We start from the raw sequence: 26,130 nt of genomic DNA, 5'->3' as shown, positions 1-26,130 counted from the left end.
GAAGGAGTTTAAGCATGCATGGGATAGGCATAAGGCCATCCTTCATATAAGATAGGGCCAGGGGCTATCCATAGTATTCAGTATATTGGGCAGACTAGATGGGCCAAATGGTTCTTATCTGCCGACACATTCTATGTTTCTATAAAGAGCTTTTTTTGCCCATGTTTTGGTTACAACACCCAGAGCTCACCCGTATCATCAGAACCAGTGGCATGGCAGTCTAACTCATTTTCTGATTAACTATTATACCAGACTGAAAGTGGCTTTAGTTAATGCATCATAATAGGTTTAGGAATTTATAATTTTTAATTATGATTACAGTTTATATAGGGGGATAGAAATTCTATATTTGCATGCAAAAGTTGTTTGATACATTTCTGGACTTTTTTGCATTTCTTTAACACATGCAGCAATGAATATAGACATTTAGTATGCACAAACTCTTCACATCTTACAGTTTTTGCAGAGTTTATTTTATTTGCATAAGGTCTGTGCTAGAGTGTGCATTTTAGTCATAAATTATACATTTTATAATAACAAACAGCGGCTACACCCACCAATCGGTTTAGGATACGAGGTGCTCACCTCTAAAGGCCTCACCCTAGGCCTATATAAACAGAAAGGTTTTGTGTAGAATTATGAGGGGCACTCTCTTCATAAGGGATCACACACAGAATATAACTGTTGTTAATATTAAATATTTAATGTCTTAGCTGCAAATGACAATACCAATAGGCAATCCCTAAAATAAATGATAAAATAGTAAAATATAATATGTTCACATAAAATAGAATAAAATCACTTCAATTCAATTTACACTATAAAATCAGCCAATATGTGGAAGACAAATAAAATAAAATACTATTCCACTGTGTATATATACCTCCTTCTTAAGGATAGCTGGACCTTAATTTCGAATCTTCTATTTTATGTGAACATATTATATTTTACTATTTTATCTTTTATTTTAGGGATTGCCTATTGGTATTGTCATTTGCAGTGAAGACATTAAATATTTAATATTAACAACAGTTATATTCTGTGTGTGATCCCTTATGAAGAAATTATACATTTTGTCTACATTTTGCTAATAGTCAAAGTTGCATGAAGATGGCAGTGTATTTTAAAGGTGTATTCCTATCACATACAATAGTGGCATATCGCTAGGATATGCCCCTATTGTCTGATAGGTGCGGGTCCCAGAGGTGACGGAGCGGGAAAAGCTTGGGCTAAAGGACCCCGGGGTCTGTCCAGCACAAAGCACTGCTCCCCGCTGCTCCCATACAAGTGAATGGGAGCGCAATGCGCACGTGCGGCCCCTGCTCCCATTAATTTCTATGGGGCAGACGGAAATAGCTGAGCCAGCACTCGGCTATTTTCGGCGGCCCCACTGAAATGAATAGAGGGCAGCTGTACATGCGCAGTGCGCCCTCCATTAATTTCCCCGCTCCATTCTCATTGTAGATGCAGGTCCCAGAGGTGGGACACGCACCTATCAGACAATTTGGTAACATTGAAGCTGCTTGTTGTATAGTATACAATATATATGTTAAACAAACACATCTGCCATGCATGGCCTCGGTTTCAGTGTTTTAAAGAGCACAAGCTCGTGGTGTATATGCTTGTGGCATATATGAGATTTGTACGCATCAATATATTACATTTAGGTCGCATTCACCCGACCATCTGACGGCTGTGTTAGTTTTTGGGACCGCAATCTGCAGATCACCAAAACACGGGCATCAGTCATGTGCACCTTACATCACGGTGTAGACCCTTTCACTTCAATGAATCCACAAGAGGCAGCCAACCTAGGACATGTCTCATCTTATGCAGTGCAGAGGCATGGATTTAGAAGCCTACGGAAGGGCTGCTGTGTGTTTCCTTGTGTTTCCGGGTCTATGCTTCCACGCCATAAAGGATAGGACATATCCTATATTTGGCCACATTTTGTAGATCATTAACTCATTGAAGTCAATGGGTCTGCACCGTGAAGCGGGGTGCACAAGCCCAATGCCCGTATTTTATGTATCTGTGCTTGGTCGTGTGAATGTGAAAACTTCTGCTTGCATGTGTGTTTTAGGCGCAAATGTTTGTTTTCATGCATTTTTTTTAATAGTGTTTATCACAAAGTTATATAAAGATAGACATAATTGTCAATCATAAGGCTGTCTGCTTTCAAGAAATATATAGGTTTTGGGGATTCACTTACTTTTTAAAACTGTACTCCCTGTATTTTAGAGGTTGGTAATTTGCTACTTTTTAAAATTTCTACCTTAAAAACTATTTTTTGTCTTTCTAGCTTTGGTCATTTTATGAAGATATGTGTATATAAACTTAGGCCTAAGTTGTATATATCAGCTCTGCACATATTGAACTTTTATTTTTAGGAAGCATGGTCCATATAACTTTATGGGTCACACTTTTATCCACTAGTACAAACTTTTATGTAATTTTTGACAATGCGTCGGGTGTCTACTTTTATAAAATACATGAGTCAGGGGGGAAGTATGATTTTTTATTTTGTAATTTAGCTTTAATTCATACATGTCAAAACTGTGAACATTTTCCTGGCTACCAGAGGTGCAAAATGTCCAAACACCCCTGGCATCGAAAAGGTTAGATGGTTTTTCTGAACCTAAACTGAGGTTGTTCTTTGTGAGGGAAAAGCTGATTACAAAGATTTCTTTTTGATTAGTTTTTGAGGGCCATAGCAGAGATAGGAGTTATTCAGACTTGTAGTAGTCTGAAAATGTGTCATCAGCAAATGACCTATTATTTAAATCATGTTTTTATGGTAAACATATTTTTTAAGAATTTTTGATGATGTTATTTTAAATTTCCCATATCAATATCTATATTTAAACAAAAAACATAAAATCCTTCAGTTTTTGCACTGGATGCTAAGCCTAATAACAGTTGTCACTTCTTAGTAAGTAAAGATCACTTTATTACAGTTACCTGCATCATTAGGCAGGATTGGAATGAGATATCATCTCTGTGTATAGATAACACAGGATCCTCCATTCACAATAGGTGATTGTCAAAGCTTATCTACTCTCTCCTAAACTTGTCACAGGTCACAGAGCATGCCTAGAAAACTCTCCCATAGACGTCAATGAGGTCTCCTCCTGTCCACTGTTTCTATGGCCCATGTGGCTGCTGTAAAGCTGTTTTCTAAATGTCTCTCTAAATGCATCTTGGGCAATATAGCAGTCCCCCATAATCATGTTCAGTATACAGAATAAAAAAATCTACAATCCGAAAAAAAAAAGCAGATTGGAAAAAAGGATATGCGTTGCTGTCTGGTTTTAAGTGGCTGAAACTATTTTCGGTGATACATTCTCTTCTTAAGTTACAGAGTGCTTTCTGAAAACAATTAATTCTGTTAAAAAGGGGTTTATATAATATATCCCATTATAATAAGCTGGAATCAGAGTAGTCACCAAATTGTCCATGAAGATTTTGAGTATTATGACTGAAATGTCTTCCTGGTGCTCCTAATAAACTCATTATTTGTAACCAATATCAACATAAGTGGATTATTCAAAAGTAATCAGTCTCCAGCATGACCAGGAATATGCAACCTGGAAACACTGTCATCAGAATGTTGTCAAGACAGCATTAAACAAGCCAGTTGACAATACTGAATCTTTGCATCCAATTCTATTCCATGTGCATACATTTTTAATGGTAAGAAAGTAATAATATTCCCCACCAAGTGCACTCCATTCCTGTGGAGTTGGCCTGTCAGCCCAGTATTCTATACTAACAGTATATGTATGGTATGAACTTCCAGGTACTGCAACTAATCATAATGAGAACAATGCTTGCTCTTTTATATAGATTTTCTACATACATAGCAACATTATAAAATGTTTCCAGAATCTTTTGATTAAAGTTATCTCCTCACATGATGTAACCCTATGAATACAAGAATCACCTCAGCAATCACTGCATAATTCAACTCACATCTGCCAAGTTTGCCATGAGAAGTTGTCATCAACTGCTTATGTCCTTCGAAGCATCCCCTTACAGGGACATTTTGTAGTACATGCTGTCAAATAAATGGCTATCCAAGTAATACATAGAAAGAGTAAGTCCATCAAAGCAAGAACTGAGTCAAGAACAGGGAATCACTCTCTATGAGATGAACCCTTTGGGCTTTCCATATAATTCGATTATTATTTTAGTTTCTCTCCATTTACTATACGTCATTTACTCTACGTCATTGAAGGGGTTTCCTTGGATTTATTTAATAGGAATATTTATGGTATAGAGATGGGATATAATCCTCTAGGACCTGTTCGTATCTCAAAAATAGGGCCCCACTGTTAATGGAGAACACATTGAACATGTGCAACTTTCTACAACCACTGCTATATGGCTATGCCATAAATGTCCACATGGGACAATACTTTTAAGTTATACTTATGCCTTGTACAGGGGAACCCACAAAAAGTAGCCTGCCTCTAGTGATAGTATAAAAAGATGAACGAGTAAGTGGATTGATTTTTTTTTTATTACCCACAAGTCAAAAAAGCTGAAAGTGGTCTTGTTGACGTCTATGCATATTTGGGCACGTCGGATTATGTTGGCTGATACTGCTTGTGATGCTGCGGATGCTGTTTGTGATGTTCTCCTTGAGTTCATCCAGGGTATTTGGATTGTTAGTGTACATTTGCTTGTCATCTTGTTATACTATCACTGGAGGCGGGTTACTTTTTTGTGGGCCACCCTGTATAATGAAATGCTATAAAACTTTCTAATATACTTTCTTCATTATTTTCAAAATCACTGCTTATGAGCAGAAACGTTTTTATAAACATCTAGAGAGGTTATGAAACTTTCCTGATCATGTACAATTGACACCCAGGCAAGTGTATGAAAGCCCTAGTACAAATGAACTCTGTGTCTATGCCAGTTGGACAAAGCATACAATTTAAAAACCATATCAAGTAGGCAGTTAAAGGGGTTGTCCAAGTTATTTTTATTGATGACCTATCCTGAGGATAGCTCATCAATATAAGATCAGCAGGGGTCCGACACCCTGCACCCCCATCAATCAGCTGGCTGAAGAGAAGGTGCGCGCCGTGCCAGAGCAGCCTTCTCTTCATTGTTTACCTGCTCACTGTTGTATCCACAGCGGTGAGTATGGGTTATTAAAAGAAGCCATCCCATTCACTTCAATGGGATGGCTCGTTCCTATACACTTGAATAGTAACTGATATTGATGATCCACCCTGAGGATAGGTCATCAATAAAAATAACTTGGACAACCCCTATAAAGGGTAATTCTTCTTTCAATGGAGTATAAAGCGTCCATATATATATATATATGCTATTTTTGTTATTGAATGCTCCTATAAGGAATGGGATCCACTGATAATCAAATTTTTATGGAAGCTTGGCAAAGACATATAATCAGGATCTGTCAATATTCTTGTGTCTATATGGACTGGCAGATAATCAAATGTTGGCTGTGTGGGACACCAAAAATGTCTATCACCTTCTTGTGTTGGGATAATATGCATGTGGTGCAGTTCTTAGGGGATTGCGCGTTGTCAACTATTTAACAGGCAGATAAAGCATGTCAATGGCCAGCATATTATGTCCTAGCAACATGGAATATCAACTCTTTGACATTCTATATTGCGGTACAATTTTTCACCATTATCACTGTTATCAGCTGTAATATTTATCCTTGTCAGAAGGTCTTCTTGCTCATAGCTGATTCTTCATTATTACATTTGTAACTCAGAAAGACAGAAGATTATTGCGTTGTTTGATAGGGTGTTTGATAAAGAGTCACACATTTGGTACCATATATGTTAAATTACCACTTACTAAATTTACAAATTTATGTTATTTTTAACCCTTGCTGGACCTCTGCCGTAAATGTAAGGCAAATGTCTGGTCTTTAAAGATGCCAGGTTTTTACTGTTTTAGACAGCAGAGGCCTGAGGCTAATGTGTACTATCGGCTATAATGCCATTTGCTGAAATTTAACCCCATCAGATGCCATGGTTAAATGTTACCACAGCATCTGGGAGCACTAAAATTGGGAGCCGCCCCCTTCCTGCCTCAGACTGCCTTTCTCAGGCTTAGATTAGAGAAAGCGGCCCATACCAGTAATAGGCCTAAGCCTGTACAAAAGTAATTGCTAGGTAAATTACTAGTATATACCAATACAGGCGTAAACGTGAAAGCACTGCAATGGAATATACTGAACTCAGAATTCTGTAATAGATAGATATTCATCACAGAATACAAGATGCAATCTAATGATTGCACGCTATCGTCACCTAAGGTGGCTTAACATTTTTTTAAGAAAATTAAAGTTTTCAAGAATATAAAAAATTAAACAAAAAATTAACCATTATAGGCATCACCGTATTTGAAAATACCTGTACGATTAAAATATAGAAATATTTATCCCATATGGTGAACGGCATAATGGAAAATAAAATCAAAATGGCCGATTCACCACATCACTTCATCTTCCGAAAAAAAATTTAGCAAAAACATTATCAAAAAGTCACACACTCCAAAATGGTATCAGTGAAAATTCCAGGTCTCCCTGCATAAAAGATCCCTCATACAGCTCCATAAACAAAACTAATAATATATTATATATATCTTAGAATATAGCTTACATATTAGCCTAAGGACAGGTCAGTGATTAAATATAATTTAAAATGAGTTAATTAAATAGAGTTGAATATTGATGGAAGGAGTATAATTAATATAACCTCTATATACAGTACAGACCAAAAGTTTGGACACACCTTCTCATTCAAAGAGTTTTCTTTATTTTCATGACTATGAAGGCATCAAAACTATGAATTAACACGTTGAATTATATACATAACAAACAAGTGTGAAACAACTGAAAATATGTCATATTCTAGGTTCTTCAAAGTAGCCACCTTTTGCTTTGATTACTGCTTTGCACACTCTTGGCATTCTCTTGATGAGCTTCAAAAGGTAGTCCCCTGAAATGGTCTTCCAACAGTCTTGAAGGAGTTCCCAGAGATGCTTTGCACTTGTTGGCCCTTTTGCCTTCACTCTGCGGTCCAGCTCACCCCAAACCATCTCTATTGGGTTCAGGTCCGGTGACTGTGGAGGCCAGGTCATCTGGTGCAGCACCCCATCACTCTCCTTCATGGTCAAATAGCCCTTACTTTCAAAGTTTTCCCAATTTTTCGGCTGACTGACTGACCTTAATTTCTTAAAGTAATGATGGCCACTCGTTTTTCTTTACTTAGCTACTTTTTTCTTGCCATAATACAAATTCTAACAGTCTATTCAGTAGGACTATCAGCTGTGTATCCACCTGACTTCTCCTCAACGCAACTGACGGTCCCAACCCCATTTATAAGGCAAGAAATCCCACTTATTAAACCTGACAGGGCACACCTGTGAAGTGAAAACCATTTCAGGGGACTACCTCTTGAAGCTCATCAAGAGAATGCCAAGAGTGTGCAAAGCAGTAATCAAAGCAAAAGGTGGCTACTTTGAAGAACCTAGAATATGACATATTTTCAGTTGTTTCACACTTGTTTGTTATGTATATAATTCCACATGTGTTAATTCATAGTTTTGATGCATTCAGTGTGAATCTACAATTTTTATAGTCATGAAAATAAAGAAAACTCTTTGAATGAGAAGGTGTGTCCAAACTTTTGGTCTGTACTGTATGTAGGTTATATAAGTTCTAAGTTCAATTCAGTGAACATTTGTGTGAAAGAATGGCAAATTATATATGGTATATAATTTGCCATTCTTTCCTTACTTGGAGGTATACTAATTATCAAAAAAGTAAACATTCATTGTCACTTGGAAAGTTTCAATAATCTACATATATATACATGAATATGAACAGTCTGAAGTATATGAGGAATATATTTGCACTAATGCAAATTTATAAATGTGCCAAATTTCACTATACTTTATCCTTTTTAGTGGTCTGCACTAAATCTAGTTTCATATATCTCTAGAAATACTAATACATAACATAGTTTCATATATCTCTAGAAAAACATATTTTTCATTTTTTTCCCTTTATGCATTTGTAAAAGTGTTGCAGAATATGTTGGTACTATATAAATATTATTATTCGGAAATAGTAAAAACACTTTAAACAGTAACTTTGCTTTTTAAGTGCAATAATTGCTTTTGTCCAGAAGAGGGAGTGCCTGTCTTCCGATCTGATATTTGGCAACATTAGTGGGTCTGCTCATGTCAGTCCTGCGCTCTCCTCCCCCTGGCTCAGTGATTCACCCTCCCATCTTTCCTCTCACACAAAGAAGAGCTGCTGCTCCTATGTGAACGCCATGGATGTTTCCCAGGGAACAAAAGGAATACATTTTCCTGGAAAATATTTTATTGACGTAACAATCTATTTGGGATTATAAAGAGGATATGCATCTTATACATTTTCAATAGAAGGATTTAAGATATGGACAACCAAAGTTTTCCAAGGGCTTGGAAATGGCAAGTAGCTTTCTCCCTCTTCCTTTGTAGCTGGGGCTGGGTCTCTGGGCAGCTTCGTTATTCTATTGCTGAGGAGTCTCATCCAGGAACTGTTGTGGGGAATGTGGCTCAGGATCTGGGGGTGAATCTGGCTGATATTAGTAGAAGGAGGCTGAGTTTGGGATCAGATGGAAGCAGCAGATTATTCTCTATAGAGCAGAAGAATGGAGCTCTGGTTGTACATGAGAGGGTTGATAGGGAGAGTCTGTGTGGATCCAGCCTGAGCTGTTTGCTGCATTTAGAGGTTGTGGCTGAGAATCCTCTGGAGCTTCACAGTCTGGAAATAGAGGTTTTGGATATTAATGATAATTCACCCATTTTTACTAGCACTAACCAGATGATAAAGATCTTTGAGCTAGTAACAACTCCCGGAGTGCAGTTCCAATTAGAAATGGCAAAGGATGCAGATGTTGGCATTAATGATATTAAACAATATAGTTTGAATCCAAATCCATATTTTGCATTGTCTGTTACAAATCGTAAGGATGGAACGCTAATTCCTGAATTAGTATTAGAAAAATCTCTAGACAGAGAGGAAATAGCAGAGCACAAGCTTATTCTCACTGCTATAGATGGAGGACAACCAGCCAGATCAGGATCTACACAGATAACAGTCCATGTATTAGATATCAATGACAATGCACCAGTGTTTCATCAGTCAAGATATAAAGTAAATTTATCAGAAAATGTTCCTTTGCAAACAGTTGTGATAAAACTTAATGCTACAGATTTAGATGAGGGATCAAATGGGGAAATATTATATTCATTTAATCATCATACTTTAGAGTCGGAAAAACAAATATTTGATTTAAATCCACAAACGGGTGAAATATTCATCAAGGGAACTGTGGATTTTGAGGAAGCTAAATTTTATGAGCTTTCTGTTAAAGCAGTTGACAAAGGCTCCCCTAAATTAGAGGGACGATGTGTTGTTCAGATAGAGATAGAAGATGTAAATGATAACTCCCCAGAAATTAATTTTATATCTAAAAATAATGAGGTTCCCGAGAATGCTCCTATAGGTACTGTTGTTGGTTTCATCACAGTTAGAGATAGAGATTCTGGCAAAAATGGAGAGATTACATTACAAGTCTCCAAAGGTTTACCCTTCACATGCCAGCCCATGTCACAGCGTTATGCTCTGGTCACTAGTGGACATCTGGACAGGGAGAAGCTCTCACAATACACTATTAAGCTGACTGCATCTGATCTGGGTTCTCCATCTCTCAGCAGCCAGATTACAATCAGCCTTAATATCTCTGATGTTAATGATAATCGTCCAGCATTTCTACACAATGTCTACAATGCCTTCATAGAAGAAAACAATGAGGCCGGCAGACTGTTATGTACAGTATCTGCTACGGATCCGGATGAGGGAGCTAATGCAAACCTCATTTACTCCATCACTGAGAGCCATATCCATGGTTCTCCTGTCTCTTCATTTGTCTACATTAACTCCGACACCGGGAATATTTATGCACAAAGGTCTTTTGACTATGAGCAATTCCAGGTTCTGCAGATCACAGCAAGCGTGGAAGATTCTGGATCTCCAAAATTATCCTCCAATGTTTCTGTCTTCATATTTATTCTGGATACAAATGACAACTCTCCTACCATCTTATACCCAGAGTATACAGGAGAGACCACTGCTCAAGAGACCATTCCAAGATCTGCTACTGCTGGCTATTTAGTCAGTAAGGTGTCTGCAGTGGATGTAGATTCTGGGCACAATGCCTGGCTCCTCTATAGTCTTGTTGAGTCTGCTAGTCCTGCTTTATTCCACATCTCTGAATACTCAGGAGAAGTCAGGACTCTCCGAGGTTTACATGAGACAGATAACATGGAGCATCGACTTATGATTGCAGTCAGTGACCATGGAGAACCTTCTATGACCACTACAGTCACATTGATTGTAAATATAATGGAAAATATTGTGCATACCAATCCCAGACCTCAGGACTTTTTGACCAATATAAAGCCTGCAGCAGATATGACACTGTATCTTATTATTTCTCTTGTGGCCATCAGTGTGGTTTCCCTTGTAACTTTTACTATATTGATTGTCAGGTGCCTTAGAAAAGAAACTTATGGAAGCAGTTGTGGTTCTTGCCTTACATCCAGATCACATTCTAATCACTATATAGACCAGTATAAACCAACACTTTATCTGAATACAGATGGGACCTTAAAATACATGGAGGTGAGAATGGCTCCTCCAAATGCACAGGAACCATGTTACACAGCGTGCTTCCCACCTTATACAGAAAATGACTTTACCTTTAGGAAACCATTAGGTGCCCCTCAGCAGAAGGTTAATGAAGCAGAATCTTCTACTATGAACAGTATGAGTGAGGTAAATCAGGTGAGATATCAGTAAATGCTGTAAACATCATGATTTTTTTTTACTCTTGATGGGTATGTTCACTGACTTTTACATAAGCCCTAAATTTAGAGAAAATTCTTCCATTATATAACATGGTAATAATAAAAAGTACAATGTGCTCTAGCTAAAAATTTTGCAATGTTCATTATGATGTGTATAGCAGGTTGGAGAATAAGCTAATCCTTATTTAAATGACAATAATATAAAAAAAAATTGTTACTTTATGCTCCTGGGCCTAAATGCTAAATTTACTTAGCAGAGGTATCAGGTAATTGAATTTCTGCATGCAGAAGGGTTTGGCAACATTTTTTTCCTTCAAGCTTTTAGTAAGCACAGTCTTAGGTGTAAAGAAGCAAACAGTCCGTTCTGTATATTGTGTGTAATGTGAGATAACTTGTAGAACCTATTGGGACATGTGTCGGTGGTTTGGAGATGCAGAGCACATGTGGCTGGTATAACATTATAAATCAGGATTGCTTCCATGTACCAGCAGGCACTGTAAAGTTATAATAGCTGTCCTCTGGCAGATGCAGAAAGAGTCTGCTGCTCAGTGTTTTCAATCTTCATAGTATAATTATCTTGTGAAAGCTCCAGGTAATGATACCATGGACATCACCACTACTTTATGATGTATGATAGCCGCTCTTTGTAGATGCAGTACAATCATTCTTACTTGACATTCTAATGTCTGATGTGTACAGTGTTTTTCCATTATAACCAGTAAAGAATTATACTATGTAGCTGCCTGATGAAATAACATGGAAGTGTTACACCACATAGTACAAACTGAGGCTATACTCTCCTCGCCCACAGATCTGGACATGCAGTGTGCCCTGGTCTGAAGTACCAGGAGAGTGCTGAAGTAAACTGTCTTGGTGCATGCACTGAAGAATAATTTTTGGCAATTCTTTATGATAAAATTTTTTAAAATAGCATCATTTTTACAGATCTGAAGGCAGTAAAGAGGAAGGAGATTTACATGACCCCAGGTGAAATGTGTGTACAGACAAAAAGCAAACATTTTTCTGAGCATTTTTTTAAAACATTAAAATTCTACCGTGTAGTTTGTTTTTGAAGACGCTGTTTGTCACCACCAGTAGTCACCAATTTACCCATAGCCATATATCATGCTGTCACTTTGGGATACTGGCTTGGCATAAAAGAGCCTAAAATGAGTTGCATACAGTCCTAGGAGATGTCATCCACAACTTTTTAGGGCAACTGATTCAGGTCAGACCCAAATAGATTCTCCTGACCAAGTCGACCAAATCCAATCTGAAGAAATTCCCTGACTACTAATTTTAATGTACAAATATTATATACAATGATCAATCAAGGGAATAGCAAATGGATTGCCCATATTTTTATTCTTTATTTATGGCACTTAATAACACATACAGTACATTAAAGGGGCGATTAAAAAGACGTCCACAGCATCGTTACTTTCAATATCTTTGATTGGTCCCCATGTGCGAAGTCTTGTCTGTATGTCTGCCTTTTTTAAGTTGAAGTACTGTACAGCAGAATTGTTCCATATGGGTGACCAGTAAAAAGCTGGAAATATAAAGTTTTACTTTCTTGGCGGTTTCGCTTCTGGGCTACATTGCATGGTGCTGTCATACACACAGTACTGTACCGGGTGCTCCTGTCTTATGTTGCTACTACATTATCAGCCTATACTCTGCTCCTTCTCATAGGACCCTATATATTTAAGTGATTTAAAATGGTCACTCACAAAAAGTACTCAGAAAACAAATATGCTTACATAGCGCAGTAATAAATTGAATAGAGCGATTTCTCCTGAATATTTTTTTCAATAGATTGAGGTTTATAATTTCCTTTGTCAAAGTGGTGTGCCACTACACAACCTGACACTGGCAACTTGTGTATTATAGTTATTTGTTAAAACAGACATGTCAGGAACAGTGATGGGTCTTCTTTAAGGACTGGCCTATTTTTGGGCTTTGAGAAGTTATTTTCCCATTGACATAGCCATATCATGACTTGCATTTTGCAGGATAAGTTTAACTTTTTATTTTTATTTTTTATAGAGGAGCAAATAAATCAGCAGCTGTGCCATTGATAATGTAATACAGTGATGGAAAAAGAGAGGTATCTCCCTCTGTCAAGATTCTTTGATTCGGGGTTCACAAAGGGAGATAAATGGCTAGGATTAAGGATGAGCAAATCGATTATACCAGTTTGTGATTTGTTCCAAATTTCTCAAAGAGTTCGGCTTGACACAAAGCAGAGGAGTGAGAGACCAGTATGCTACTCTGTATTTCTCGTCAAAATATATGTGTTGTCTCAGGTGAGAGTGCCTATTATGCAGAGTACGTGTGCTCAGTATTATATTCCAGGCAATGCCCCTCTGGGTTTCTGGGAAAGATAATCAGCAATACTACGCACACATACTTTGCATAGTTGGCGGTCTCCATAATGAGAAAGAGTACCCCCAGACAACGCATATATATTTTTGAGGAACACAGATTAACATCTCTCTTTCACAAAATTTTACCTAGGCAGCATCTCAAGACATTTGTTTCACTGCTACATCTGTATGAGCTTCTGATACAATTACTGATTGTTGCAATAACTATGGACTGAAGGGCACTATTGACTGCTAGGTGACTTTTTTTTAACCAAAATGAGAATTCATGCACTTACTCTAAAACCTTAAAGGGATTCTGTCACCAGTTTTTCCCCCCCTATTTAAAAATATGGTTATGTTCATGGAGCTCTAGCGATTCCTAATGTGGTCTTATAACCGAAATCTGTAGGCTCATTTTGTCTAAAAAACGTTATAACTAACCTGTCATTCATCTCACAAAGGTGCCCAAGGGGATGCTCATGTCTTCCAGATGCCGCCCGCACCCGCCGCTGTTCGTGCCCAGCTCCTCCTTTGCTGTCATCAGCGCCGCCTCAGAATCCTTTGCTACGCCTCCGGCTCTCCCTCACTCCCCCCTCCTTCTTCTCTAACATCCCGCGCGTGCGCACAGGCCTGTGCCTGATGCGCACGTGCAGACTTCTCCATTCGGCTTCATGGAGCGAAGTGCGCATACGCCGGCACTTCGCTCAACCTCCCCATGACCTGAACACTGGCGCCAGCCTGTCAGAGGCCTGTGCGCACGCAGGATGTTAGAGAAGAAGGAGGGGGGAGTGAGCGAGAGCCGGAGGCGTAGCAAAGGATTCTGAGGCGGCGCTGATGACAGCAAAGGAGGACCTGGGCACGAACGGCGGCGGGTGCGGGCGGCATCTGGAAGACATGAGCATCCCCTTGGGCACCTTTGTGAGATGAATGACAGGTTAGTTATAACGTTTTTTAGACAAAATGAGCCTACAGATTTCGGTTATAAGACCCCATTAGGAATCGCTAGTGCTCCATGAACATAACCATATTTTTAAATGGGGGGGTAAAAAACTGGTGACAGAATCCCTTTAATATCGGTAGTACTGGAACTGGAATTCTACCACATGACCGTCCTCTTGTTACTAATGTTAGCAATTCATGATAAAATCACACCTACCTGCGCTTCTTGAGGAATTTCCGCGATGGTGATTTATTGTGGTAAGTGCCTGATAATTTCCCCGATCCTCCAGTCGGATGAAAATAGTTTGGGTAAGGGTACTTTCACACTTGCGGCAGAGTGATCCGGCAAGCAGTTCCTCCACAGGAACTACCTGCCGGATTCGTCAAAACGTATGCCAACTGATGGCATTTGTAAGACTGATCAGGATCCTGATCTGTCTTTCAAATGCATTTAAATGCTGGAACCATCTTTTCGGTGTCATCCGGAAGAACGGATCCGACATTTATTTTTTTCACATTTTTTTCGGTCTGCGCATGCGGATTGTTCCTTCCTGATAACTTCCTGCTTGTCAGTGGAGGAAAGAGCTGCAGTTACATGCGGCAATCTCTTCTCCTTTATGGGAACAAGTTATCGCTACTGTTGTCACTTGTCTTCCTACAGATTCATTGGGGGGAATTTATCATGAGGGGAAAATTTGAAGTCAGTTTTGCTAAAGTCTGCATTGGAGTACTTTATGTCACATTTATCAAATGTCTCATGTTCCTTAATAAATTTATCTTATAATTAGACCTGACACTTTTGTCTAGAGAAGCTACTCCAGTTTTCCTACTCCACCCTCCTCCTGAAGTGAGATTGTGACTTTTTTGCGACTTAAAAAAATAATATCATTGATAAATCTAGAGTGAAACTCATTAACATAGCTAACCACACACCATTTTTGACGGTTTAATACAAAACTGGAGTGAGTGGTGTAAAAATGCAAAAAGTCGCAAAAGTTTGCGCAAGAGAGTGCAAAAAGTCGCAAAAGCTCTATTTTTTTTTACTTTTTGACGCCAGAATTCTGGAGTGAAGGTATGATAAATTAGGGCCATTGTTTCTGGGCAGCAGGTCACTGTACACAGCTTGATCTGCTGCTTAGAAACTTTGTTTTCTGTGTACACATCAAGGATAATCTGCGGCACATTTATATGGGTCTACTATAAAAAAATCTGTGCTGATAGTAATTTTTATTCATGTTAATAGGCCTGAAAATTGTGCAGTGTAAATCTGCCTTTAGAGATTCACTGGGCTATTTCATTTAACCTATAGAAGATGTATGCCAAAGGCCACAGTTCCTTCACAGAGCTTGTCCCCTTCATAGCTGTGGCTTGCCATCATATATTTTTACAAGGCAAATGTGGTGCCCATATTAAAAAAAGGATCAAGGTCCTCCACAGGTAATTATAGACCAGTTAGTTTAACTTCTGTTGTGGGAAAAATGTTTGAAGGAATCTTAAGGGACTATATACAGGAGTATGTGACTATAAATAATATTATAAGTGATAAACAGCATGGGTTTACCAAGGACAGAAGTTGTCAGACAAACCTGATTTGTTTTTATGAGGAGGTGAGTAGTAGCCTGGACAGAGGGGCGGCTGTGGATTTAGTGTTTCTGGATTTTGCAAATGCTTTTGATACTGTCCCTCATAGATGCTTAATAAGTAAAGTAAGGTCTATTGGCTTGGAAAGTATAGTTTGTAATTGGATTGAAAACTGGCTGAAGGACCGTGTCCGGAGAGTTGTGGTCAATGATTCCTTTTCAGAATGGTCCCAGGTTAGAAGTGGTGTACCCCAAGGTTCAGTGCTGGGTCCTCTATTATTTAATTTATTTATTAATGATATTGAGGACGGGATTAATAGCACCATATTTATTTTTGCAGATGACACTAAGCTGTATAGAACTGTATGGTCCATGGAAGATGTCCACAAACTACAAGCTGACTTGAACACTCTGAGTGATTGGGCATCAACTTGGCAAATGAGGTTCAATGTGGACAAATGTAAAGTTATGCATCTTGGTAGTAATAATCGCTGTGCTTCATATGTCCTAGGTGATGTAGCACTGGGAGAGTCACTTAAAGAGAAGGATTTGGGTGTCCTTGTGGATGGTAGATTAAATTACAGCACACAATGTCAATCAGCTCCTTCTAAGGCCACCAGGATATTGTCATGCATTAAACGAGGCATGGACTCACGGGGAAAGGATGTAATACTACCACTTTACAAAGCGCTGGTGCGGCCTCATCTGGAATACGCAGTCCAGTTCTGGGCATAGAAAGGATGCACTGCAGCTGGAAAAAGTACAGAGGAGAGCGACTAAACTGATAAGGGGCATGGAGGGTCTTAGTTATGAAGAAAGATTAAAAGAATTGAATTTATTTAGTCTTGAGAAGAGACGTCTAAGGGGGGGACATGATTAACCTATACAAGTATATTAATGGGCCGTACAAAAAATATGGCGAAAAGCTGTAAAATGTGCTCAAAAGACAAGGGGGCAATGCCTCCGATTGGAGAGGAAAAAGTTCAGTCTCCGGAAGCTTCAAAGCTTCTTTACTGCAAGAACTGAGAAGCTGTGGAATAGACTTCCTCAGGACGTGGTTACAGCAGAAACAGTGGACAGTTTCAAAAAGTAAAAAATATAAATGCTTATGAAAACGTGTAGAAATCTGAGTCTCACTAACTTCTGGGAATCGCGTCCCCACCTATCCCTTGGCTGAACTTGATGGACGTTTGTCTTTTACAACCATATTAACTATGTAACTATGTACTAACTTACTGTTTCATGAAGTGTGATTTCTGTAAGAAATGTGGCTTCAAATTTTTAATATTATTGTATTGTTACCAGCACTCCTTGTGTTAAGTGGTGCCAGATGTAAGGTCAAACAATTAAAATAGAAGATACTGCGGGACTCAATGGAAGCTTGAATCAATAGGTTTTCTACCAGAATATTACATATGATAACAGAATATAACCACCCATTAATAGTGGCGTTTTGGTCTAAGGTGACCTTCCTCAGCAACATGAGTCTGGCTACAGTGAAGCAGTCATGAAAATACTTAGATTTATCTTGGGTCAGGGTAAAAAAAACTATGGTGGGTTTTAATTTTGGTGGGATTGAAGTTGTGCTGTTGTTTATAAAATTGTTTTCTCTGATTACAGTGAAAACTAAGAACTACTAGGAAGACTGGTTGCAGCCAATACTTTTTAGACATTATTAAGTGATTTTAATGTTTTGCTAGGAAAATATATGCTTATTAATGTGTTTCAATATGCTACACATTATCTACTTACAGAATAGAAGGAGTATAAAATCATAGCACAAGCAGCTGCTTTTTTGTGTTTTTTTTTTTGTTACGTTTGTCTTCTTTTATTTTTCACTTTAAATAATAGATAATCGTAGTAATAAATGTAGTTCATACCTTTGGCCAGAAGAGGGCAAGCCTGTCTTCTAATCTTTATCTGAGCTGCTAAATATAAGGGGATCTGCTCATGTCATTCAAGCTCTGCCCTCCTCCTGGCTCAGTGAATCAACCTCCATCTTCTCACCGACACACAAAGCAGAGCTGCTGCTTTGTTGGGTACTCTCTGGATATTTTTAAATGCCCTGGATGACGTTTCTCTTTCTGGATGTATTTAAGAACAGTCTAGAACCTCATGGGATTGTAAAAGGACCTGCATTTCTTGTTATAAGAAGAAAGAGATTTAAGTAATGAACATCCGAAGCTCAGCAAAGGCTTGGAAATGGCAAGTGGCGTTTCTCTTTATATGTTGTAACTGGGGCTGGGTCTCTGGACAGCTATATTATTCCATCTATGAGGAGTTGGAGCCAGGAACATTTGTAGGGAATATAATACAGGATCTAGGAATTAGTGTTTCAGGCACTAATAAACAGAGATTGCATCTAAGACCTGAAAGCAAGAGCAGATATTTTGATGTGGATCAAGGGAGTGGAGTTCTGACTGTGAAAAATAAAATTGACAGAGAAAGCTTGTGTGGATCCAGCCATAGCTGCTTCCTGCATTTGGAGGCTATAACTGAGAACCCTGTGCAGCTCTTTAGTGTAGAAATAGAAATATTGGATATAAATGATAATGCCCCAGCTTTTTCTAACATTAATCGTATTTTGAGGATAACAGAATTGGTGACAATTCCTGGTGTCCGATTCCCACTAGAAATTGCACAGGATCCAGATATCGGTATGAATAGTGTTACCCAGTATAGGATAAATGCAAACCCATTCTTTTCTTTGTCTGTAAAAACTCGGAAAGATGGAATTCTAATACCTGAATTGATACTGGAAAAAATATTAGACAGAGAAGAAAAAAAGGAACATAAGCTTGATCTTACAGCTATAGACAGTGGAGAACCAGCGAGGTCTGGGTCTACTCAGATAACTATAATTGTTTTAGATATAAATGATAATGCACCATTGTTTGATGAATCTATATATAGGGTCAATTTATTAGAAAATGCTCCTCCAAAAACAGTCATCATAAAAATGAATGCTATAGATCTTGATGAAGGAGCAAACTCAGAAATTGAATATTCCTTTGATGATCATACATCAGAATCTGCTAAAGCTTTGTTTGATATAAACACAAAAACTGGGGAGGTTTTTGTTCAGGGACTTGTGGACTATGAAGACAGTCATTTCTGGGAGTTATCTATCAGAGCAGTAGACAAAGGAATACCAGAACTAGAAGGACGCTGTATTGTTCAAGTGGAAATACAAGATGTAAACGATAACCCACCCAAGATTATATTCACTTCTGCCACAAATGCTGTCCCTGAAAATACTGCCCTGGGTACACTGATTGGATTTCTGGTTGCACAAGACAAGGATTCCGGTAAGAATGGAGAAATACAATTAGCGACATCTCCAAACCTTCCATTTAAATTTCGCAATCTCAATAATCGTTACTCACTGGTAACTGATGGTTGGCTAGATAGAGAAAAACATGCTCAATATGAAATCATTGTAATGGCATCTGATCTCGGTTCTCCTCCTTTGCACACAGAAACTAAAATAACCCTTAACATTTCAGATGTCAATGATAATCCACCAGTATTTCATCAGTCAGCTTACAATGCTTTCATTAAAGAGAATAATAAGGCTGGCAGTTTATTATGTACACTGTTTGCCTCGGATTTAGATGAAGGGGTTAATTCAGAATTAACATATTCTATACTAGAAAGACAGGTAGATGGTTTCTCCATATCATCTTTTGTGTACATAAACTCAGAAAGTGGTGAGATCTTTGCCCAACGTTCCTTTGATTATGAGCAAACTCAAGTATTAAAAATTACAGTGAAGGTTGAAGATTCTGGATCTCCAAGGTTATCTTCTAATGCTTCAGTTTTTATTTTTGTTTTGGATACAAATGACAACCACCCAACTGTGCTGTATCCGGATAATTCAGGAGAGCATATTCCTCAACAGAAACTTCCAAAATCAGCAGCAGCTGGTTATCTGGTCACAAAGGTGTCTGCAGTGGATGTAGATTCAGGTCACAATGCTTGGTTACATTATAAGATTGTTGATTCCACAAATCCTCAATTATTTAGAATTTCTGAAGCTAGCGGAGAAATAAGAACTGTTCAAGGACTAGAAGAAGTGGATATTTTAGAACAGAAACTTGTGATTTCAGTAAGTGATCATGGAGAACCTTCTTTGTCAGCTACAGTAACTTTGCTTGTCAACATATTAGACAGTGTGATGAATGAAAGTCCTAAATCCCAAGACCTTACAAATTACAAGATAACTAATGACATGACGTTGTATCTTATAATTTCCTTGGTTGCAATTAGTTTGGTTTCACTTGTGACTTTTTTCATTTTGATTTGGAAATGTTTAAAACAGGAGAATGGCAGCAGCAGTTGTGGGGTTTGCCTACCAAACAAATCACATTCTAAACAATATGTGGATCAATATCAACCAACTCTTTTCTTGAACAATGATGGAACATTAAAGTACATGGAGGTTAGAATGGTTCCACCAGAAGCTCAGGGACCATGTTATCCTACATGTTTTCCTTCAGCAACAGACAATGACCTTGCATTCATGAAACATCAAAATTTTCCTCAGTTAAAGGATTTGATGAGTGAGGCTAATGCTTCATCTTCTAACACCTTGGTAGGCAATCAGGTGAGACAATACACACATTACAAATGTACTTTTTTATGTTTTTTTTTATTTGACATGCTTCCCTTAATCAAGACAAGAAGCATGAAGAAATGATTAGGTGGATTAAACAGACATGTTGGTCATATATGTTGTAATGGTCATATTCTGTTATTGGTAGTATTATGTACAGCAATTCTATATTAATAAGTGGTCTCTACTAATTACATAAAAATGATATAACGTTTTAGGAACAAAAGTGTGCTTAATTTATACATGTCAAAATCATGTCAAAAATATCCTTTAGGCTAACATTAGCATATTTTAGTGAGATGACAGTATTGCATTTAGGTGTCAGCCTTTTGCTGACAAAGGTGCTTGCCGTTCACTACTGCTATTGAAGGGTTGTCTCACTTGAGACATTTATCATGAAGACAAAGTTAATACAAGACACTTACTAATGTATTGTTATTATCCATATTGCCTCCTTTGCTGGCTTGATTTAATTTTTCCATCACATTTCCATCACGTTTCCAGGGATTACAGCCACCGCTGTAGCACAGATACAAGGTGGCCGGGACTGGAACTGCTGCACATACGTGCCTATGCGGGCTCCCATGGTCCTCGCCCCCAGAGAGGCTGGCACTTTTTCCTCAGTGAGGAAGCATGGCCACTATGGCTAGATTGCAGCAGTGACCATAACCCCTGGAAAGGAGCAGTGTATAATGTGATGGAAAAATGAATCAAAGGAAGCAATATGGACAATCACAATACATTGGTAAGTGCCTTGTATTAACTTTGTCTACATGATATATGTCATTTGGTGAAGTGAGAAAACTCCCTTAACATATGAACAGCTGGATCTATATAATGTTTGGGACCAAATGCTGAAATACTAACAAAACTTTCCTGGGTTTAGTTTATGCTATAGAAGCCTGTCAGATAAGATGGCCACAATCTAGAAGTCAGATACAGCTGGTTGGCTTGAGACCCAATAGCATACAGGCATACAGAATTCAGTTTTTCAGTCGATTTTCAGAGCTGTCATAGAAAAATACACATCTTGATGACACTAATCTAGTCTTCTCCCTTGGCCATGTCAAACAAGGGGAAGATGGAGGGGAGGGCAGAGGAAGCAGGAGAAGCAAGGTGTACAGAGTGGCTGGGGCCCACCCTCAGTGCACTTAACTGCTCATTTTGAGTATAAGTATGTTCTCCTGAGAATAAAGAAACAAATCGCTAAGTGAATGGTATCATTAAATTCAGAAGAGCTAGCCCTACATGACATTGTGCCTGGTTTACCAGTTAATTTTCTGGTGACAGACTCTCTTTAACACAGAAAATATGTAATGCATGGCTTCCATTCACATTGCACCAAATATTTTATTTACCCTTTCCTGATGGTGCTAGATACAGAATTTTTTACCGCTAAAATCTTTTGTGTAAAATAATTTTAACCCTATATTTTATACTGTTTGTATAATCTGCCAAAATGTAAAGGGATTACAGTTAAGGGGGTAATCTGGTTTTGAAAACTCATTTTCAAATACCTTATTAAGATATTGAGAGATGTTCCTCATTTGGGATCTCCCAAAATAGTTTAGAGGGGCTGCAAAAATGTTACATCCCTTCCAAAGATCCTTGATTTGGACCTTATAGGTGGACAAGGCTTATGGAAATGTGCCAAAACTGTGTATTTGTGATCTAATTGTGCCAGATCTTAAAAATGTCCAGGGAAGGATGGTTAAAATGTTGGGCAATGCAGCACATCTATGCTCATAAATTTCAATGGCCATCATATAATACTTAATGTAACCTGTGGTATTGGTACTGTTAAAAGGAGCACTTGCTGCCACTTCCTGGGGATTACTATAGTATTTCTATTATGGTAATTGTTTCACTGACTGCTTATAAACCCAACAGGCCTCATTAGTCAGAGTTTTACATGCTGGTTCTTATTGAGAAAGCCATACAGACAGTTGCATCATTATCTTGTGTATTTACATTGTATCTGCTAGGAGGACATTATAATTGTATGTTGTGTGCGAGCAAAAGTAAAAAACAAGTAATCATCCCCAAATCCCTTCTTTATCCTAAACGAAAGTCTCATATATAGGTACAGTATAGAACTCCTTCTCAAAATGAAGTCTTCTTGGTGATAATCTGGCACCACTGATCTTGTTGCTTGTCTAGCTGCTAAGTTTAGGTTCACATTTGCCAGGCAGGAAAGTAGCATCTATCTGCTTTGTCACATTCACATGTCCTAATAAACATTAGGACAAGGGTTAAGTTTCGTTTTTCCAAAGTTCTTCACCGATGCACAAACCATTATAATGTTTGAATTGCCAGTCTAAGCAGCTGATTTCCCCTCGAAAGTGCACAGGATCTAGGTATGGTCATATATGGAGTATCTCAATACATGCCGAATTCAGGTCTGTTAAGAAAATAAAACAAGAGACTATGAGCCCAGAATTAATTATACAGCAGACCTTAGTCTAAGAAGATCAAATAAGGCATAAGCTAGGGTTGAATTCTATTGAGAGTGCAACCAGATTTGTGGGTAATATGCCAATTTAGGTCTTGTACATCTGTGGATATTTAATGACTGCTCCCGGACTCCAAACATGGCAGTGAGAGATGAGCTAATCGATTTGGTTCATACTGAATTGAAACAGAATCCTAATTTTTGGCGATTCATTTTGGTCGTAATTTGCAAAATGGTGTCAGCCTTTTTTTTAGATCATAAGACAGGAAAGATGAAGGAAGATCATATGACCCCAGGAGGTGTCTGTGTATAGACACCAAAAGGCATTTGCAACCAAAAAAACTAAAAGTTTTGGACTATAAAACAAAAAAGTAAGAAGTCTAACAGTGCTGCAGTGTGCTTTTAAATAGGCTATTTACTTCCACCTGCTACTATCCATTTACCCATAGCCATATACAGTATGTTGTTGTCACTCTGACATTATTAATTATGTCATATGTTAAAGAGCCTGGAAGGAGTTGTATAGGATCCATAACATTTCAGGGCGATTGGAGCACTTTAGAATTAGTTCATATTTCTTCAGCGCTGAATTGAATCAGGCCACCAATTCGGCTAAATCAAATCTGAATTGAATTTCAGGAAATTCACTCATCGCTAATGGCGTCCTCTAGTGGAAATATAGGAAAATATAGATTTTTAGACTTTTTTCCAACTTTGATCATTTTGATTTCTTTTTATTGTATATGCATAATGTAGAACATACTGATTCTTGCAGAGCTTAATTAATGTTATTATGGTCTAGATATAAAATGGCCTCTTCTCTTTTACTGTATACATTTTTAAGAAATGAAAAATATCCTTTCGAGTGGCAAAAAATTTAATCCCAGTTTGCTAACACACAGTCATAAGGGCAATGTATGTATAAAGGAACTGAAAAGTATATTAGAATGCTTCCTTTTACCTCATCTCCATATAGATGTAGAACTCTTTTAAAATATAATCAGATAACTATAATTCTTTAACTAGTACAAAATGTAATATTGATCTTAAAATTTAAAATGCTTTCTGTGGCCTAATTGTTTAAAGTTGTAAAATGCAATAATTAAACATGGCCAGCAGAGGGCACTGGTACCAACCAGTCACCTTATTTCTAGCAAAAGAATCTGCCCATCTTATATATATAATCTCCTCCCCCTGTCTCAGTGAATCTCCTTCCTAGCTCTTCAGTAGCACATAATTTACAGCTGTTGCGCCGATACAAAATCCTGGGTAAATAGATGATATGGATCATCTATTTATTTATTTCATTTTCAGTATTAAACTGGCTGACATTAGCGATGTGCTAATGCCAGCTGCATCTAACTCTGCTATTCTATTGATTATCCGTGCCCCCGTTACTGCTCATCCTCACCGTGTCTGCGCAGAATACCGAACGTCGCGAGATTTTCCCAGGGCACAGGGCAGGCAGAAGGATGCAAACGATGCCTGGCCCTGTCAATCAACACTTGGAAGGTGTGACTTGAGGTAGGAGACGGGAGCCTCTAGGTGCAGGAGCAATGCCCCCCCTGCTCCTTACATATTATAAAAGTAAGAATTCTAAAGTAACGGGGGCACGGGTAATTATTAGAATAGCAGAGTTAGATGCAGCTGACATTAGCACCTCTCTAATGTCAGCCAGTTTAATACTGAAAATTCTAGTGACAGAAACCCTTCAAGGATTTACATTATGGGCACCCTCATCTTAAGGCCTCTTGCACACGAATGTTGTCTGCCCATGGCCGTATTGTGGCCCGCATAAGGCGGGTTCCCAATACACGGGCACCGGCCCCTGTGCACTCCGCATCACGGATGCGGACGCATTCACTTGAATGGGTCTGCAATCACAGAGATGCGGAACGGAAGCACGGAACGGAGCCCCACGGAAGCACTACGGAGTGCTTCCGTGGTGTTTCTGTCCGTGCCTCCGCACCGCAAAAAAATAGAACTTGTTCTATTTTTTTTTTAGTGTGGACGGATCACGGACCGATTCAAGTTGACCGTGCATTGAGGACCAAAAATTGCGGTCCCCAATGCACGGAACGGATGCAGAACGTTCGTGTGCAAGCTTTGGGAATGGCAAATACTGTTTCTCCTCTTTCTTTATAAATGGGGCTGGTGCTCTGGGCAGCTTCATTATTCCATTACTGAAGGGTCAGAGCCTGGGACATGTGTAGGCAATATAGCTCAGGATCTCAAGTTCAATATTGCAGATATTTTTATGTGAATGACGAGATTAGGTTCTGAAGAGATCTCAAGCTATTTTTCTGTGAGCCAGGACAATGGACATTTAATAGTTAAAGAGAGATTGGCCAGAGAAACCTTGTGTGTGTCTGGGATAAGATGCTTTGTGACTCTAGAAATAATAATTGAACAGCCTCTGGAGCTGTTTAGTTTGGAGATAGAAATCATTGACATAAATGATAATTCTCCCAAAATCTCAACAAATGTACAAACCATTAGATTTTTGGAAGCTCTTGCAAGTCCAGGCACTCGATTTCCCTTGCAAAGTGCACAGGATCTAGATACAGGCATGTATGGAGTATCTCAATACATATTAAGTTCAAGTCCCTATTTCAAATTGTCTGTAAGAAAAAAAAAAAGATAGGACTATGATTTCAGAATTAATTATAGAGAAGACCTTAGACAGAGAAGACCAAAGAAGCCATAAACTTCTCATCACTGCTGTTGATGATGGAAAACCTCCAAAATATGGGACTTCCTTAGTCATTCACAGACTTAGATGAAGGTCTCAATGGAGAAATTGGATATTTTTTGACTACAATACATTGGATTCTGTAAAGCAATTATTTTACTTAAACCAACAAACAGGAGAAATCTCTGTCAAGGGTGTGGTTAATTATGAATATTAGAGCAAAGGACAGAGGTATACCAGAAATGGACAATGGTTGCCTAGTAATTATTGAAATAAAATATATTAACGATAACTCTCCAGAGATCTTTCTAACATATCTGGTCAATTCAGTGCCTGAAAATGCTGCAATTGGAACAGCTGTTGGATTTCTAAGTGTAAAAGATAAAGATTCTGGAACAAATGGTGAAGTGAAGTTGGAATTATCACCTAACTTGCCATTTAAAATCAAGCAATTTAATAACCAATTTTCAATAATAACAGATGGACTTCTTGACAGAGAAAAAGTATCTCTTTACACTCTCAAGCTAATTGCCAAAGATCATGGTTCGCCTGTCATTGACGTT

General features: G+C 38.3%; 8 protein-coding genes across 20 annotated transcripts in view; all 8 read left to right on the top strand.

Moving 5' to 3' along the window:
- Positions 1 to 26,130, top strand: part of LOC121008577 (protocadherin gamma-C5-like) — a 392,139-nt gene that overhangs the window by 295,851 nt on the left and 70,158 nt on the right. For 2 of the 13 annotated variants that reach the window (XM_040441287.1, XM_040441263.1), the window contains exon 1: positions 8,311 to 10,897. The exons of the other annotated variants lie outside the window; for them this stretch is intronic. In XM_040441287.1, coding sequence (XP_040297221.1) covers positions 8,462 to 10,897 — 2,436 coding nt within the window. In that variant the 5' untranslated portion in view covers positions 8,311 to 8,461. Of the gene's footprint in view, positions 1 to 8,310; positions 10,898 to 26,130 lie in introns of those variants that run through there. 13 annotated transcript variants of the gene reach the window in all.
- The window catches only part of LOC121008669 (protocadherin gamma-C5-like), a 145,011-nt gene that overhangs the window by 63,795 nt on the left and 55,086 nt on the right, over positions 1 to 26,130 (top strand).
- Positions 1 to 26,130, top strand: part of LOC121008655 (protocadherin gamma-C5-like) — a 236,440-nt gene that overhangs the window by 155,240 nt on the left and 55,070 nt on the right.
- The window catches only part of LOC121008687 (protocadherin gamma-C5-like), a 122,085-nt gene that overhangs the window by 70,821 nt on the left and 25,134 nt on the right, over positions 1 to 26,130 (top strand).
- Positions 1 to 26,130, top strand: part of LOC121008696 (protocadherin gamma-C5-like) — a 98,591-nt gene that overhangs the window by 47,327 nt on the left and 25,134 nt on the right.
- Positions 1 to 26,130, top strand: part of LOC121008678 (protocadherin gamma-C5-like) — a 71,827-nt gene that overhangs the window by 20,563 nt on the left and 25,134 nt on the right.
- LOC121008664 (protocadherin gamma-C5-like) overlaps positions 1 to 26,130 on the top strand; it is a 160,844-nt gene that overhangs the window by 109,589 nt on the left and 25,125 nt on the right.
- On the top strand, positions 17,586 to 20,345 carry LOC121008751 (protocadherin gamma-C5-like). Its single transcript, XM_040441449.1, is given in 2 exon segments — positions 17,586 to 20,225; positions 20,228 to 20,345. Coding segments are annotated over 2 exon segments (2,274 nt in total). The 5' UTR covers positions 17,586 to 17,978; the 3' UTR covers positions 20,255 to 20,345.

The sequence above is a fragment of the Bufo bufo genome, chromosome 1 (genome assembly GCF_905171765.1).
Source record: "Bufo bufo chromosome 1, aBufBuf1.1, whole genome shotgun sequence".
In the NCBI taxonomy this organism is placed as follows: Eukaryota; Metazoa; Chordata; class Amphibia; order Anura; family Bufonidae; genus Bufo; species Bufo bufo.
This window is presented reverse-complemented; position numbering and strand designations above follow the sequence as displayed.